We start from the raw sequence: 18138 nt of genomic DNA, 5'->3' as shown, positions 1-18138 counted from the left end.
GCTGATACATGCATGGTGTGACACAGACGACACCTACTAAAATAACTGCAATTGGAAACAGAATGTTTTCCCTATTAGTGTCACTTTCAAAAGATTCATTCATTCATTCATTCATTCACTCATTCAACGAATATTCGGCGGTGCCTTTCCAGCTGTATCAGAAAGTGTCCTGGATGTGGGTTGACAGACCAAGGAAACAAGGACCCTGTCCTCAAGGGTGTCCCAGTGTAGTGGGAGAGACAGACACGTCCATCACATCAACAGATATTGCTTGGACGACTACAGTGTTTGCTCAGCAAAGTCCTGGGCTGCTTGAGATATACCAGTGAGCAAGAGACAAAGATCCCTAAGAACAGGTAGCCAGTATTCCAGCAGGAGCTATGGAGGAGCAAGAGATAAGCCACACACATAACAAAGAAGTAAGTAACATAGTTAGGTCATAGTGGTGTAAAAAAGACATAATTTAGGCCAAAGTAAAGGGGATCAGGAAAGTGAGTGGGGGTAGAAAAGATGAGTGCACTTAGCAACATGAAGTATGGTGGCCTGGGTAGGGCTCTTTGAGGAGGTGAAAACTGTACAAGGCCTTCATGGGAGGGAGGAAGTTAGCCAGGCCGGTATGGGTAAAGAACATTCCAGGCAAAGGGTGAGTTAGAGCAAAGGTCCTAAAGAGGGAGTCGGGCTGACATGATCCGGAAAACTGGAGATGAGTGGTTGAAGGGGAAGGTGGAAGGGGTAAAGTCAAAGAGGAAACAGGACCCAGGTCTTGTAGGACCTTGAAGAGCTGTGTGAGGGTTTAACATTTGACTCTGATGCACAAACAGAGAAGCACTAGAACGGGTTTAGGTGCAGAATCAGAAGTCTGTACAGGGGACGGCATCAGGGAAAAGGAAGACACCGCAGTCAGGGAACGAGACGTAGTGACCAAAACAGCAAGAGGACTCAGGAAGTGCTGCCTTTTTGAGAGAGTGGAAACATTCACCTGGACTTGACATCCATCCAACTTTGTGTTCAAACCCTTGACTGCACATCCGTGCCATTACTCAAAAATATCACAAAATTAGAAGTTCTGTATTCATCCCAAGTGTCATCGATTAATCAAAGAGAAAAAATAGGGAGGTATTTTTAATTCAATCACTTTGTCTTTGAGTAGTGTTTTTTTTACTGAATTACCTAATACAGACCCACTACGAAGCTACTTCTGTGCCTGAGGGAGAAACAGTGTCCAATGTACAGGAAGACAAAGAATTTAGGAACACGTAGAGAATGACCTGAAGGACACAACCCATCAAACCTTCCCAAGTGAAACCATACATATGGAGCTGCCTATGTGCACTCATATTGCATTTTAATGTATAATACACAATTAACAGGTACTATAATAACTATCTTCTGTGATCCACATAATTTCCACCATACTCTTTCATTCAGCCAACTTCCCATGACGATGCTGCTAAGGTTGCTGTCCCTTTCCAATCAGCCTGCTCCTTCCTAACTCAGAAAAAAATGCAGAAACTTTATCCCAGTCTCGTTGGTCTCAGAGCAGATCCTCTCAGCTTTAGAATATTACATAGAAGCTATGTTCTCCTGGGTGCCTGGATCTTCCAGGCAGGAAAACATGAGAAAGGAGGAAGTGTGTACCAAAGCAATGGCATGTGCTGTGCATCTCAGCAACTCTCAACATACGTGAAATTTGTCACAGTGAATGGGAGAGGATGACCTTTGGAGTCAGGCAGACCAAAGTGTGAATCTCAGCTCCATCGCTTACTGCCTTACTTACTTAAACACATCTCAGCCTGTTTCTTAATCTGCTTACGAGGGATTTTGATACTCATTTTCCAAGTTTGCTGGTAAATAAATACTAAGTATGTAAAATAAAACATACCACCAAAACCGAAATCCATGCTGACAACGAAGACAAAATAGACTATCTTCTTTTCTCTATCACTTAATTCCATTTGATGCTTGTCGGGGGAAATTGGACTTCAAGTTGTTGAGTAACATGTCAAGGTGACACAGTTCACTGATGGGAATGATACAGGCACTCAGGTGTTCTTTTCACTATTGTGCAAGTGAACATCGAGATGGAAGATACATTTCTCTGAACTGAGTGACTCTTAGCAAATCAACACCTTACCTAAAAAGTCAACTCTGACCATTATCAACAAATGCCACAAAAAACCATAGCTCTTGATGAATCCTTTTGACAAGACATGGTGACATTGCGAGGGCACAGGCTATCGAGACAAGAAGACTTTAATTCAAATACAAACTCCACTCTAAGCCTTCTCGTCTATGAAATGGAAATAGTAACTGCCTCCTTAAGATTTAATAGGCTGTCAGTTAAATAGGATACAGGGCTCAACACAGGGCCTGGCACATACACTGTACGCAGCAAGGATTACATTTCGTAACCTCCCTTTCCTACTGACTCCAGGCAAAGTTCAATGTCAACCTCTTCAAGCAGAGGTGAAATTTCTACTGTGAAAAATATTTTGTCTCTCTTTATTTTTGGTTGGATTTTCATGGATGGCAATTAATTGCTGTGTCACATAGCTTTTGATGCATAACAAACCACCCCAAAATTTAGTGACAATCGGTTCACTGTCAGCTGGGGTGAAGGGGATACATGGGCCATGGGCTTCTCATCATCCACCAAGCCCGGGCTTCTTCACATTGTTGTCATCTTGTTTGAAGAGCAACAAGAGAGGGAAACCCCAGCGTGCAAGCACTTTTTAATTCTCTGCTTGCTTCACACTTGCCATTGTCCCACTGGACAAAGTTCCATCTCCAAGGCCATGGACAATGTGGGAGGAGATACAGGCAAGCGTGAACAAATTGCAGTTGTTACTGTGACAGGCAACTGTTACAATGGTTCACCAAATCACCTTCTTCATCACTGGAGAAATACTTAACTACAGACAAACCAGGCAGTGGAATTCTAGTCTCTGAAAAACAATTCTGACTCTTCTCTAGAAAAAGTGGTAACTGTCTTCTGCTACTATTAGACTAGGTGAACGATAAAATTATTTTATGAAATACTGGGGTGGGGGAGGAAACTAACTTCAAATTTTCCTTGGCATTGGACTAAACATGTAAGTTGTGGGTCTCTTTATTTAGAAACACACTGTGCATTTCTTTGCCAGTAGGAATCTAGCCCATACCATATTCCATATTATAATGTTGCTATTCCTCTCCCTTCCAATAAACATGCCCCCAGCAGAGGCATATTGCACAGGCATAATCTGATGTGGAAATGATGGAATAGGCTAGAAAATGGCCCTAGTGGTGAGACAAAGAGATAGTACCTGGTAATTGTGAACTAGACTTGTGACATGGCTGGGGCCTGGGTCCAATGTACACGAAGACTGCCCCCAAACATCAGCCCCATCTCCCAGCTTTGCTAGACTTCCTTTTGATGTATTGAAATCATCTTACAAAACTGAGTACAAGGTTATCATTTTCTACTACAATGCCCTAACCATATTTTTGGGGATCCCTTGGTATACTTTATTTTGGGGTAGTTTGATATTTCTGCTGTGAATGTCATGATTTCCCCATTCCATTTTCTGTATGAGTATTGCTGGAATACATGAAAGCTCTTGGTATTTTAAATACTAATATTTCACTCTGCCATTTAAAGGAATTTATTTTTTTATATCGTTTCTTAGGTGCTTCCCAAGAATATATTCATACCTGTAAATAATTACTATTTTGTCTTTTTTTTACCAAAATCACACTTTTTTTTCTCTTTACAATCCCATTACACTGGAAAGAACATCTAACACAATATTTAATGATATTGGTGATATAGGTATATCTGTCTAGATTCTGATTGTAATGGATTTTATCCTAGTGGTTTATCATCGCTTGTGTTTGTGAGTATGGACACACTGAGGAATAACAGCCTGCTAAAATCTATGTGTTTTTAGTCATGAGGTATTGCATTCCTTCACATGTTCTTGCTCATCCACAGATTGCTAAAATATGGTCAGGAGCAGTGGTGCCTTTATTGGTTGAAGTCATCCCCTTTATGTCTCCATCTTATCATGTCCTTCATATACGACCCATACATTTTTATCACATTATGCTCTAGACACTGCATGTGTGTAGCCCCTGGGAACAGGATCATTTTTATGAGCTATTTTGGGTATACATGGAGTGGAGAAGACCCTGGGAAGCTGAACTAACTTGTTCTTTAACAACTGGACTTTATGTTTCATAACTACTTTCCACTTACATTTTAGTCAATTTCTGCTTGATGAAGGAATATTTCATTGGAAGAGTTTTTGTGATCTTCTTTGCCTGATGCCAGCAGTCTGTTGGTTAGAGAGAGAAAGATGCCTCAGTTGCAATTTGGCAAAGTTAGGGCACATCAGAAGTCTTCTCCATCAGGCTACTGTTAGAGGAAGGAAACAATAAAAAACATTTAAAAGGAGAGGGAAGGCTTTAGGTTGCTGAATTTTTGCCTGTTGGGGGCCACTTCGTGGCCTAGAGGACAGGATGACCAAACAGAGAGGACAGAGAACACCAAATGGCCTTGTTGCCGTCCCACACCAGGAGACTTCTGAAAATCAAAATGTAGAATATGAAGGGATTTCCATAGTAGTGTTTTCCAAAACCCCAACCAGCACTCTTCCATGAGAGAGAGAAGAGTGGAGATTCTTGAGATTTAATAAGGCACTACTTGGGGTGTTTCTCCAGATGATGGGTGAATATGACTTAAATGCATTTAGGTGAGGAGCTTACCGATGAGGAAACTGAGGAAGGGGGCGGGTAAGATGTCAACAGGGGTTGAAGAAAAGTGTATGGGCTGTGCCAAAGATGTCTGGCTAGATGAAAAACCTGTTGAAGAAATAAAACTGCATGGTATGACTCAGCAAAGATTAGGTAAGACTGATCCAAGAATACCGAGGATGCTTTGGACAGATCGGGACCTCGTTATGAATAAGCCGGCACCATTCATCATGGGTGATGAAGATGCACTTGAACCTACTGTGTGGAGAACGACTGCGTCTGTCTCCTGAACCTGGTGGGCGGTGAGGAAACGCCCCGCGGCACCACAGCCACGTTCAGTTTCAAGGTACACGTGGAAAAGTCCCGGCCCAAGTCACAATGCGGGGAATTTAACTCCACGTGAAGGAGATTCCGAGCCGGAGAGCTGCCGGGCGCCTGCGCGGTGGGCCCCAGGCGCCCGCGCAGCAGGAGCCGCGAGACCCCGACCCCCGCCCCCGCCCCCGCCCCCGCCCCTCGCCCTCCAACGGGAACGCGCACGTGGAAAGGGAACGCGAACGCGCACGCGATGGCGCCTCACCTCCCTCTACCCTGCTCCGGCCGCTGAGAAGGCGACGCGCGCGGGAGCCGCGGGTGGGCTGCGTGTAGACCAGCAGTCCCGGGCGGCGGCGGCGGCGGCGGCGGCGGCGGCAGCGGCGGCGGCGGCAGTGCCTCCACCTCCTCCAGTCAGGCGTCTGCACTCGCGACCCCCGCCGCGGAGGGGCGGAGGGGCGGACTGACTGACGTCCTCGCCGGCCGCCCCCGCCCCCGCCCCGCCCCCGCCCCATCTTCTCTTAGGCGCCGGGCTCGCGGGCTGAGGCGCTCGCTTCTCTTTCCCTGCCCCCTTTCTCTCCGCAGCACCTCGGCCGGCGGCTGCGGCGGCGACCCGAGCAGAAGCGAGCGCGGGAGCAGGCGGCCTGAAGGATGAAGTGCAAGCCCAACCAGACGCGGACCTACGACCCCGAGGGCTTCAAGAAGCGGGCGGCGTGCCTGTGCTTCCGGAGCGAGCGGGAGGACGAGGTGCTGTTAGTGAGTAGCAGCCGGTACCCGGACCGCTGGATCGTGCCGGGCGGGGGCTTGGAGCCCGAGGAGGAGCCGGGCAGCGCGGCGGTCCGAGAGGTGTTCGAGGAGGCGGGAGTCAAGGGGAAGTTAGGCCGGCTCCTGGGCGTCTTCGAGCAGAACCAAGATCGCAAGCACAGAACGTACGTGTACGTCCTGACTGTCACTGAGATTCTAGAGGATTGGGAAGATTCGGTGAGCATTGGGAGGAAGCGAGAGTGGTTCAAAGTCGAAGATGCGATCAAGGTCCTCCAGTGCCACAAGCCCGTGCATGCCGAATACCTGGAGAAACTAAAGCTGGACGGTTCCGCCACCAGTGGAAACTCCGTGGCCCTGTCCGTGCCGGGGAGCGACCCCTAGTATGTACCGCTCCTGCACAGACCTCTCTGCTTTCCGCCTGCCCTACAACACCTAGTGCCCGCGCACCTCTGGTGACATGTGCGGGCTCCCCGGGGGAGGGAGGCTCCTTTTGTTTCCTTGGCAGACCCCTGAATCACGCTTGCAAACTGCCTCAGTTGCGAGGCAGTGTTTTCGGACAATTTGCACGTTTTTCAGATGCTTTGAAAACCGCTTCTTGGTAGCGCTATTTAACGCAGTTGGGAAAGCCTGAGCCACTTGGGTTTTTCTTTGAAGGTGTCTTAACTGCTCACCGAACCCGTGTGTGTATGTGCGCGCACGCGCGCGCGCGCGCGCGCGATCTGTGGTTGGCTGATGTTTTTTTTACATTTCACACGTGTGTGTGTGGTGTGTGTATGTGAGCGCGTGCTTGTGTGCGCATTTTTGGTGCCAGTTTTGTGGTTTGTTTTGTAGTGAAGGCCTTTAAATTCTGATCACCTTGGTTGTGTGGCATCTTTTACTAATTTTGTTTCTTAAGATGTTTTCTCATTCACGGCGTTAGTCCTTGTCAGAAAGCTCTTCGGTGATGGGAATTGGTTTAAACATCAGTTTTCAATTTTAAAAAATGATCGAAGAAATTTGACATCTTGTGCTCTGGCTGCACTGGACCATAATTTTATCTTTAGAAATGTGATCTAATTTACCCTTTCCAGAAATTTTTTTATTCATATGTAAATAATTTTATTTTCAAAAATTGTTCACAACTGGTAATTTTTCATTACCCACTTGAAGTGGCCATTCCCCATATAACTCAAATGTAGTTTAACAAAATATTACTTTTAAAGTAGGTGTTTCTCAGGAAGGTACTGTTAGCCATATATATCTTATCATGAAAATTGTATTCATAGAGTATGATGTAGCATACTGACCTTGCAGCTCTCATTGCCCCTTTCTCAGGCCCCTAGAACTACCATGGTTCTCTCAATATAAACTAGTTTTTGAAAGGAAGTTATTCCACATTGTTTGAATTTAGTGGCATTCCATTTAAACTTCGTGACTGCCAGTTGCCACAGGAATGGGATCTATATGGTGATTACATCCCAACTGAGTGAGGTTCCTTTCTTGATACTCAACTGGTAAAGACTTTCAACGTGTTAGGACACCTAAACAATCTCTCTTAAGGATTGAGGATATACAGTTTGTCTTACAGGACAATCTTTTTGGGGATACCAAATTAAAAACTCTTTCATTTGCCTTGATACTTGCTCGTAATGAGGAATCTCATCTAAAATACTTAAGTCTCTCTTCTGGAACTTCCTCTGTTCCACCCAGCCACATCAGAAAGTAGGTGGAGGTAAAACCTCCACCTTGTGATATGAGTATTGGGGAGGAGGGGAATACCATTCATAATTATAAGGGCAACCTAGACTATATGTTTTATATCAGTATTGATAAGTATTTGGTGTCACTCAAATAACTTTTGGGAGGACAGTGTTGTACACTCTGTATTAAGAAATTTTGAAAGTCTGGATTCCTCTTGGTACTGCTCATCTTCTCTCAGGGAGGGTGAGAAAAAGCCTACTTTGTGAAGAGACAATGGGTGGGGGATATCTTTCTACATGTAACACTTAAATCTTAAAACTATTCTATGCACCAATAATAAATATAAGTGCATACTAACTGTAATTTACTTGGTTATTCTACAAAAAAAACCTTTTAAAAACATAATCCCTGGTAGATGTGAATTTTTTTTAAATTAAAGTTTATTGGGGTGACAATGGTTAGTAAAGTTACATAGGTTTAAAGTGACCAGCAAAGGGGAATGGAGAAAGGAGATTTGAATACTTTTATTTTTGTTTAAGTTTGGTGCCACTGTTTTTAAAATAAGATTTTTGACATACATAAATATGTCTAAATAAAATACATATTGTTAACAAAAATTAAATGTTGTCAATGAAGTGAGTGGAGTAGAAAATGAATATTTTTTAAAAGTCAATTATATAATTTCATATTCTAAGTTATGAAGAATTATCAAAATTTTTTGAAAAATCAATACAGAAAGACATTTTTAAAAAGATTTTTATTAAAATATAGCTAACATACAATATTATATTAGTTTCAGGTGTACACAATACATATTCAACATTTATGTACCTAAAGAAGTGATCACCATAAGTCCAGCAACCATCTGACATTGTACCACGCTATCACAGTATTATTGACTATATTCCCCATGCTGTACATTACCTCCCCATGACTTATTTGTTTTATACCTGGAAATTTGAACCTCTAATTTCCTCTTCCCCTCTCCCCCTTTTTAAATTTTTTAGTTACGGTGGATATTTAATGGTATCTTGTATTAATTTAAGGTGTACAGCATAGTGGCTAGACATTTATATAATTTAAGAAGTGATCCCCTTGACTAGTCTAGTACCCACCTGGCACTATACATAGTAATTACCATAGCATTGACTATATTCCCCCTTTATTTTAAATCCACGTGACAATTTTGTAACAACCAATTTGTACTTGTTAATGCCTTCCCCTTTTCACCCACCCACAACCACCCTCCCATCTGGCAGCCATCAAAACATTCTCTGTATCTATGAGTTCATTTCAGTTTTGTTTGTTCATTTTGTTCTTTAGATTCTACATGTAAGCGAAAGCATATTACACCTGTCTTTCTCTGTCTGACATACTTTACTCAGCACAGTGCCCTCCAGGTCCATCCATTCTTTCGCAGATGTCAAGAACCCATTCCCTTCCATGGCCGAGCGATATTCCACTATATACATGTATCACCTCTTTATCCATTTATCTATCGATGGACACCCGGACTCCTTCCACATCTTTGTGATTGTAAACAATGCTTCAATGAACATATGGATACACATGTCCCCTTGAAGTAGTGTTTTGGGTTTCTTTGGATAAATACCCAAAAGTGGGATTACTAGGTCCTTCTTTGTCTCTTATTATAGCCTTTGTTTTAAAGCCTATTTTGTCTGGTATAAGTATTACTACCCCAGCTTTTTATTTTCATTTCCATTTTCATGAAGTATCTTTTTCCATCACTTTTTTTTTCAGTCTGTGTGTGCCTTCTAGGCAGCCTACGTAAGGGTATTGTTTTCTTATCCATTCAGCCACCCTATCTTTTGATTGGAGTGTTAATCCATTTACATTGAAACTAATTGTTGATAGATATGTACCTATTGCCATTTTATTATATTTTGATTTTGTTTTGTTTTTTATCTTAAGTTCCTGTAAGATTTCTTGTAATACTGGTTTCGTGGTGATGAACTCCTTTAGCATTTTCTTATCTGGGAAGCTCTTTATCTGTTCTTTGATTCTTCTAAATGATAGTTTTGTTGGGTAGAGTAATCGTGGTTGTAGGTCCTTGCTTTTCAGCACTTTGAGTATTTCCTGCCATTCCAATCTGGCCTACAAAGTTTCTGTTGAGAAATCAGCTGACAGTATTATGGGAGCTCCCTTGTGTGTAACTAATGCTTTTTTCTTGCTGCATTTAAGATTATTTCTTTGTCTTTAACCTTTGGCATTTTAATTATGATGTGTCTTGGTTTGTCCTCTTTGGGTTCATCTTGTTTGGGACTCTCTGCGATTCTTGGGCTTGTCTGTCTATTTCCTTCGCCAGGTTAGGGAAGTTTTCTCGCATTATTTCTTCAAATGGGTTTTCAATTGCTTGCTTTCTCTCTTCTCCTCGTAGTACCCCTATGATGCAAATGTTGGTACACTTGGTGTTGTCCCAGAGTCCCCTTAAACTCTCCTCATGTTTTTGGATTCTTTTTGCTGTTCTTGTGTTTTCTGCTATCTTATCTTCTAAATCGCTGATTTGATCATCTGCTTCATCTAATCTACTCTGATTCCCTATCATGTATTCTTCATTTCTGTTCTTGTAGTCTTCATTTTTGACCGGTTATTTTTTTATGTTTTCTGTTTCCATTTTCATCTTTCCTATCTCTGTTGAAGTTCTCCCTGAGATCATTGAGCATCTTTGTAACCAGTGTTTGGAACTCTGCGTCTGATATATTGCTTGTCTCCATTGTGTTTAGTTCCTTTTCTAGAGCTTTGTTCTGTTCTTTCATTTTGGATGTATTTCTTTGTCTCTCCATTTTGGCTGCCTCCCTGTGTTTGTTTCTCTGTATTAGGTAGGGCTGTTATGCCTCCCGGTCTTACTAAAGTGATGTTTTGTAGTAACTGTGCTTTGAGGTCCAGTTGCACAGTCTCCCTGGTCACCAGAGCTGAATGCTCCAGGTGTGTTCCTTGTGTGGATTGTGTGTGCCCTCCTGTTGTAATTGAGCTTTTAGTTGCTGTTTCCATGTCAGTGGGAGGGATTGACTTTGGGGCTGATTGGTTTTGAGGACTGGCTGTGACTACAGTGGTGGAGTTTTTATGTATGGGCTGGCCCTGTAGAGCAGGATTTGCTTTACCAGGATTCTGGTGCCTGTCCAGCTTGCCCTTTGGGTGTGTTGTCCTAGGAGGCAGTCATGTGATTCTCCCACTGTGTCCAAAGCTAGCCACCAAACATACCAGCCCACGCCCTCCTGAGAGGCAACCCTATGGCAGGGTTGCCATAAGGCAGGCTAAATTCAGCAGCAGCCTGTGCCCTGCCCTTGGCCACCTGGCGTGAGCCACAAAACAATCTTCAGAAGGCCACGACCTACAGTGGGCTTGGAGGTGCCTTGAGAGGCCAAGCCTGGATCCAAGGCCGGCTATGCTAGTGCCGGACTTTAGGCTGCTCAGCAAGAGGTACAAAACATGCTGAAGCCAGATGCTGCTTGTCTGGGTTTTGTGAACCTGAGAGATTTTAGGAAAGTCTGCAGCATGAGCCAAGACAGGCCATTTGTGTGGAAAAGACACTGGAAGTGGCTTGGTTGGGAAAGTTGTGTGGGGTGGCGTCTCAGGGAATCACCAGGGTGGGGAAAACGAATGGTGTTACCACTTGATGGAGACTCACATATGGTGGCACCTGTGTCTGCACGCCAGCAGTGGGGAGGGCTCAACAAAGAAACAATGGACTCTGCCAGCACCTCTTTCTGGGAGAAAGCTACCCCTCCAGCCCTCATCCTGAAGCCAGACAACTCAGTTTCTCCCTGTATGTCCCTGGCACCTTTCAAGCAGCTACCCCAGTGCTGGAGTTCAGAGAGAGTGAGTCCATCAGCGAGTAAGTCTGTTTGCGGGCCCTTTAAGAGGAGCGCCTGGGAGTGCCGCTCCCCTCATCTCACTCAGCCACAATCTCCACTGGTTTTCACAGCCAGAAGTTATGGGGACTTCTCTCCCTGGCACTGGAACCCTGGGCTGGGGAGACTGGTGTGGGGTTGGGACCTCTCTCTTCTCAGGGGGGTGGGACCTCCATAGCAGAGATCTCCCTCCCGATTAACCGTCAAGTGGGTGTGGGACCACCCCTTTCCATATCCCCACCCCTCCTACCAGTCTTGAGATGACTTCTTAGTACTATCTAAGAGGTTGTACTCCAGTTCAGCTAGACTTCAGGAGATTCTCAATGATGGTGGTTCTGTGTTTAATTGTAATTTTGATGTGGTTATGAGAGGAGGCAAACACAGCATTTACCTATTCTGCCACATTGACTTGAATCCAGACATCTCATTTTTTAAACAAACTTTCTAATTCCTACAAGTTGACCTTTCCTACTCCAACAGTCCAAATCGACTAACAGATGCTTTTAGTAACTTGAGATTTTTCAGAGTATGTATACACTAACAGAGAAACTGGATTATTGCTTTGATACTATTTCTTACATAAAACTGCCTCCATCTAAAATGCTGCCACAAATACATGGGAGGTTTAACTTATACATGGCATTCTTATAATAATGCACAGTCCTAAGTTTTCATTTTTACACTATGTATATAACAAATGTGAAAAGCACAGAGTTGATGTTAATCAACTCTTAAGAGTTGTTAGCCTGTAAGTATTTGCTGTATTTTATTCAGAAATATTTGAATTGCTCAGATATTTTCAATTTATGCAATTTGTAAAACTCCCAAGGCTTTCATTTCTAAATCACAACAGAACATTTTATAATTATCACACTGTAAGTTAAGCTTTCAAATTCACATGGGAAATTTTTGGAACTCAGTCTAGAGTACTTAACTTTTTAAAAAACCCTTTCATTTTGAAAGAGAAATCCAAAAAATTCAGGTGAAAACAGTTGACACAGAGGTAACAAATGGAATTGTGTCTATAACCTTTATCCTCCAAGAGTTTAACACACAGTTGGGATTTTGTGCCTACAGAGTCATCACATGGCACCCACTCATTTTTATGGTGATTGCATTAAAAATGTTCAGGTGAATGTTCCATCTCATACCCCTCCCAGAAAACAATTCGTTGATCAAATAATTAACATTTTCAGACATGAGTAGAAATTTATTTTGAGCATATTTTTTTAAAGGCTGGGTTTTTTTCCCCCAAATGTAGAAGTACCTATTATCTTTTTTAAATGCTTTCAGAAGACATATTGGAGTAAAAGTAATATTGATATGCTTGATACATCATTTCCCTGGACACCTCAGGTATTATATTTTCTAAGAAACCTATATATATTCTCTTGATCAGGTCACTGTTGAAAGAAGTGACTCTGAAAGGGATGGGGCATGGCTATCCATATTTTGAATTCCTTTGTATGGTTTCATTTGAGAAAATTGTAAAAATTTCAATATTTTTATATTTAGAAACATCAAATAAATATTGGGGGATGTGTCTGTAAGAGTAAATGTGTGTGAGCAGGAAGAGGCAGCTTGTAAAGTAAGAGGAACATTAGAGGAAGCTTCTGAGACAGATGATTTAAAGGACCCTGAAGCTGGAGCTGCTCCTCTCACTTCCCTTTAAGTGGAGTCCAATTGTAAGAAAGAGCAGTTCCTCTGTCACTAGTTGTTTACCTGGAAAAAGAAGGTGAACATGCATCTTTAGAGACTACCATACTAACAGCTGGCCAGAGTTTTCTTTTTCAGGGTTCCTTTTGTGGAAATACCAAGAAAAACAGGAAGTATTTTCAGCATCGTTCTAGTATCAATCGTCTTCTCTGAATGACTGTTGCACTATTCGATTATAAACTCTTTGAGGACTAGGACCCAGCCTGAATCCTGGCCATATCTTTAGAGCCTAGAACAATGGCTAAAATTTAGAGACTTTTGTCATTGATCCATAGGTTAGAAATGTCTACTGCTAGTTTATCCTTGATTTTTTAGCTTCATATGTTAGCTGAGAAAATCTGTTACTCCCTCAGGCTCTTATCTGGCCTCACAGTGGAACTGCATTGGATAATTCATTGAAGGCTTTTCCAATACAAATTAGTTAATGAACTATAGTAGATCCTCAATAAATATTTGTTGACTAGAAGAATTGATAAACCAATAAAACTATTAATGATTTTTTTTTCTTTCAGATTTACTTTGAAAGAATCAAGTATGTGAACCCAATGATGAATTGTGAAGCAAAGATGAGCTCTTTCATACTTTCAAGAACACAGCTCATCTTATGCTTTTGGACACTTCTTCCCTGTTTATTACAATGACAATTCTCCAGGTTGTTGCACTACCACTGTATCTGTACAGACTTCTAATTTGGCACTTATGGCCTTCTTTGTGCTTTTATGATTATGTATTTGTATTTCCCACCAGCTTATGTGATCTTGAATGCAAGGACCTTGTTTCCTTGGTCTTTTTATATATACACGACATCACTTGAAATATGGTAGACATCACTGAAGTTTTGTCGAAATAATATTTTGTAATGACACTGACTGATAAAGCATTCAGCTTCTAATCTGGTTTTAGTACAAAAAATGCTGTCTAACATACATATAGCTTTTGTATATCAGGTGTCACACAAGTGTTTCAAGGCAGCTGTGAGATAATAGCAAAACTTCTTACTCATATGTCTGTGTCATCCGAGACATTATGTGTCTCCTGATGATAGTATACTACACCACCTATGAAATACATTTGCCAGAATTTTGAACCTAAATCTGTGCCTCTAGATATAATTCCTAATCTATAGAAAATACAGGAAACAGAGAAACATTATACCACAGAGATGATATCAGCAGAATCCAGATTGTAGGAAACTATAGGACAAATGACCCAGTTTCTTCAGTAAATGAATAAATAGCCTGGATAAAGGAAGGAAATGGAGAATGAACGTAGAGATTAGAAGAGACTTAAGAGACATGTCAACCAATTGTAATATATGGATCTTCTTTGGATCCTGATTTGACCAGACTGTAAAATAAATACATTTATGAGACAATCCAGATAATTTGAAAATTGACTTGATATTTGATACTTGTTTGGTTAATGGTATTGTGGTTCTATTGAAAACAAGAGTCTTATCTTTTAGAGATACACACATTCTCAAACATTTACAGATAAAATGATGTCAGGAATTTGCTTCAAATAATAAGTCTGGATGTTAAGTGCATTGGAGATACTGATGAAACAAGATGGGCCTTGACTTGATAATTGTTGAAGCTGGGTGATGGTTAAATGAGGCTCATTATACTCATATGTTTCTCTCTACTTTTGTACGTTTGACATTTTCCATAATAAAAAGTTAATCAAAATAGTTATCAAAGTTCTTATTAAAGCTAATATATAAGGCACAGAGAAAAAAGAATAGGAGGGAAAATTTTAGATTGTTAAGAAAAACAGTAGCTGTGGGGTGCCACTTCTGGCCCAAGAGGTCAAATACCACAAAAGAGAGGGGCAACATACCCTGGAGTGACCAGTACTTCCCTTGCTACAAACCAGTGTTAGGAGTTTTTTTCTCTTAATTTGACTCATTGAAATAAGAAGAGTTAAACTCTTATTTTCATCTATTAGAAAATGAGGATAGATTGTCATGTTCTGTTGAGCAGGATTTTTGACACAATCCAGTTCATATCAATATGAAAAATCAAAGGAGTGGAGTGTCGAGGGAGCAAGTTATGGAATTTTATATAAATCCACAAAATGTCATTTTTGAGTAGTTTTTTTTAGGGGAATAGTGGCTACAGACTTGCCAGTTGCACGTTCATTAAGTTTAAAGTTATATTTGAAGGTAGGTGAAACAGCAACATGAGTAGTCAACCTTCCTGATGGCCGTGAACCAGTTTGTGTTTCACAGATTGCAGCTATACCTTCAGTTTTGGACTGTGCTTAGGATTCTATAAAGGCTAAAACCTTCTTGGTTAGAGTCAGTGAAGCTGTGCTGAAATCAACAGATATGGGGCCTGTCCTGACATTGTTTGTGGGTCAAGAAGGAGCAAGCACAAAGTGAGAACAACATTGGAGGCCCCTTACAGGGAAGATGAATACCTTCATAAGTGTTAAGGGCTGTGAAGCTGAAGCTGCCCATTCCACTCCAGCTCTCTAAGTGTTCTACAATCCCAAAAGCAAGCAGTGTAAAATACATTGCTGTCATTTTACCCGGTGTTTTTTTACTGGAAAACGTGAAAAATGACACACCAAAAGACTGCGGTCTGCACTCAAATTTCTCTTTATTTGGAAGAATATTTTGCCTGTAAATCATGCTTTCGTGTTTCAGGATCTTCCAGTAGCTATTATTCCTAACTTAGCTTCTTATAGTAGTATGAGATATTCATTCAGGTGCTGAACTGGTCCCACAGCTGCATGTGATAATTCACCGAAGGCTTCCTAAATACAAATGATTGAAAGATACAGTAAGCCCTTGGTATTTATTCAGTTTAAGAACTGTTGAATAAATACAAATATGCTATTTATATTATTTTTAGGTTAAAACACATAGATAGCAATTAGGATTATATGGTAACAAATTCACACATAGAAGACAAGACAAGGCCAAGAACTGACTAAATCAACTAATAAAGACACAATGAGCTACTTCTACAATTAGACAGTTTAATACTTATATACACAGTGCAAAGAAGAATGAGCCAAAGGTGCCAGCTCCCCAGGTCATTGTCCACATACCGTAAAAGACAACACAGAAACAAAAAGGTCTGTACAACTGAAACACGAGTTTTGGGATACTCCATTACTGAAGAGTCAAACCTAGACTACAGCGGAGTGCTTTTATATGCTGCAGCACTATTTTGGGGGTGACAGGACAGAAAGCCCCATACCTCATCAGAAACTGGTAGGCAATAAGAAACTGTCTCATGACAACTTCCCAGGGGTGATAAGGAGGTGTGCGGGAGAGGGCCTTGTAGAAGCTCCTTACAGCCTTCCATCGTCTCATGTTCTGGGGGGTTATAAGGCATTTAACCAGGACTCGTAAGTGCATTTCAAGACTATATGGATAATTGCAAGTGTGCCAGGCCATGATGGAAGAGCCATTTGCCTACAATTCTACTTTCCTTTTACATACCCACCTAAGAATTTTTTCTGTAAATACAAGCCACAAGTTGTGGCCACTCTGAAGATACACAATGGACCCCATCTAACATTTGGTTCAGATGTTGAGTCCAAAATGGACAAGTTGCAGTCTTAACTTCTAGTTCAATGGAATCTTTGTTGTGTCTCCCAGAGGAAAAAGCAATCTCCGCTTTGGAACTAAGACCTCTAGGCCAGCAGAGCATAAGGTTGTGAAAACAGGATACAAAAATTGTATTAGCTGGTCAGTAGGGGTGATAGTAAGTAGTGCTGCTACCACATCCACCCCTTGATTCCTGGCCCTATGAATCCTGGCTATGGGAGAAACAGAACCATATATTGGATGCTGATTGAGAGTATATGAAGCCTCCTGGAGAATTTTGCTCAGGCCTGCACGTTATCGCCACATTGCTGGCATTGTAACCTAGTCTTCAAAAGGCCATTCCACAGTTCTATCAAGCCAGCTGCTTTAAGATGGTGGGGACCATGGTAAACCAAGTAATTGCATGAGTGTGGGCCCACTGTTGCACTTCTTTTTCTGTGAAGTGACTTCATCAGAAGAAATGCTATATAGAATACCATCATAGTAGTAAGGCATTCTGTAAGTCCATGGATGGTGCTTTGGTAGAAACACTGTGCGCAGAGAAGGCAAATCTGTATCGAGAGTAAATGTCTTTACCAATAAGAATAAAACACTGCCTCTTCCATGATAGAAGCTGTCCAATGGAATCAACCTGCCATGAGTTAGCTGACTGATCGCTCTGGGGAATGGTGCCAAAACAGGGACTCAGTGTTGGTCTTTGGTGCTGCCAGATTGGGCACTCAGCAGTGGTAATAGCCAGGTTAGCCTTGGTAAATGGAACTCCATGTTGCTGAGCCCCTACAAAACCTCCGTTCCTGCCACCATAGCTACCTTTATTTATGAGCCCGCAGCATGACAGGAGTGGATGGGGAAAGAGGATGACTGGTATCCATAGAATGAATGGGTCATCCTATCCACTTGACTATTAAAATTCTCCATTGCTGAGGTCACCCTTTGGTGAGAATTCACATGAGACAAACATCTTCATGTTTTCTGCCTATTCAGTGAGGTCTATACAAATCCCTCTTCCCAAAATTTCCTTGTCGCCAGTTTTCCAATCATGTTTCTCGCAAGTCCCTTCACCATCCAACCAAACCACTGGCCACATCCCATGATTTGGTATATAATCTCACATTTAGCTGTTTTTCTTTCCCAGAAAAATGAACACCAGGTATACTGTTCAAAGTTCTGCCCACTGCGAGGATTTCCCTTTACCATTGTCCCACAGGAATGTCCCAGATCAGGGCTGTAGTGATACAGCTGTCCACTTTTGGATAGTGCCTGTACATCACGCAGTACCATCAGTAAAGTAGACCTGAGTCTTCTTTTTCTCTGTCAGCTGATTGTGTGAAACTCCCCATGAGGCCATAGGTGCAGGCTGGGAGAGAGAAAGCAGTGTGGCAAGAGTGGGGACCATGGACATTTGGGCCACTTATTCATGTTACTTACTTGTGCCTTCAGTGCCTGCTCATGCATATACCACTTTCATTTCATAATGAAGAATTGCCCACAAAGAAGCAA

General features: G+C 42.0%; 2 protein-coding genes across 9 annotated transcripts in view; one reads left to right on the top strand and one right to left on the bottom strand.

Moving 5' to 3' along the window:
• Positions 1-5558, bottom strand: part of LOC308494951 (uncharacterized protein) — a gene marked incomplete at its 5' end in the record, with an annotated part of 161258 nt that extends 155700 nt beyond the window's left edge. For 6 of the 7 annotated variants that reach the window (XR_013992966.1, XR_013992967.1, XR_013992968.1 and 3 more), the window contains 3 exons: positions 4238-4316; positions 4747-4842; positions 5312-5558. Coding sequence is in view for 4 of the 7 variants with exons in the window: in XM_081042965.1 (XP_080899091.1) it covers positions 4238-4316; positions 4747-4842; positions 5312-5558 (422 nt within the window). The remainder of the gene's footprint in view (positions 1-4237; positions 4317-4746; positions 4843-5311) is intronic. The other variant, XM_081042964.1, reaches the window with a different exon arrangement.
• Positions 5228-14754, top strand: LOC308494952 (diphosphoinositol polyphosphate phosphohydrolase 3-beta). 2 transcript variants are annotated; one of them, XM_081042968.1, is made up of 3 exons: positions 5228-5364; positions 5629-6188; positions 13589-14754. In XM_081042968.1, coding segments are annotated over exons 2-3 (495 nt in total). In that variant the 5' UTR covers positions 5228-5364; positions 5629-5694; the 3' UTR covers positions 13590-14754. The 2 variants fall into 2 exon arrangements, with proteins under 2 accessions (XP_080899094.1, XP_080899093.1); XM_081042967.1 differs by lacking the exon at positions 5228-5364 and having other exon boundaries at positions 5478-6188.
• Positions 14755-18138: the final 3384 nt, after the last annotated feature.

Source organism: Rhinolophus hipposideros (assembly GCF_964194185.1).
Source record: "Rhinolophus hipposideros genome assembly, chromosome: X".
Classification (NCBI taxonomy): domain Eukaryota; kingdom Metazoa; phylum Chordata; class Mammalia; order Chiroptera; family Rhinolophidae; genus Rhinolophus; species Rhinolophus hipposideros.
Note: the sequence above shows the minus strand (reverse complement) of the source record. Positions and strands in the feature narration are given on the sequence as shown.

Coding starts and splice junctions, on each gene's coding strand:
- LOC308494952 (XM_081042968.1), top strand. CDS start 5,695: ATGAAGTGCAAGCCCAACCAGACGCGGACCTACGACCCCGAGGGCTTC.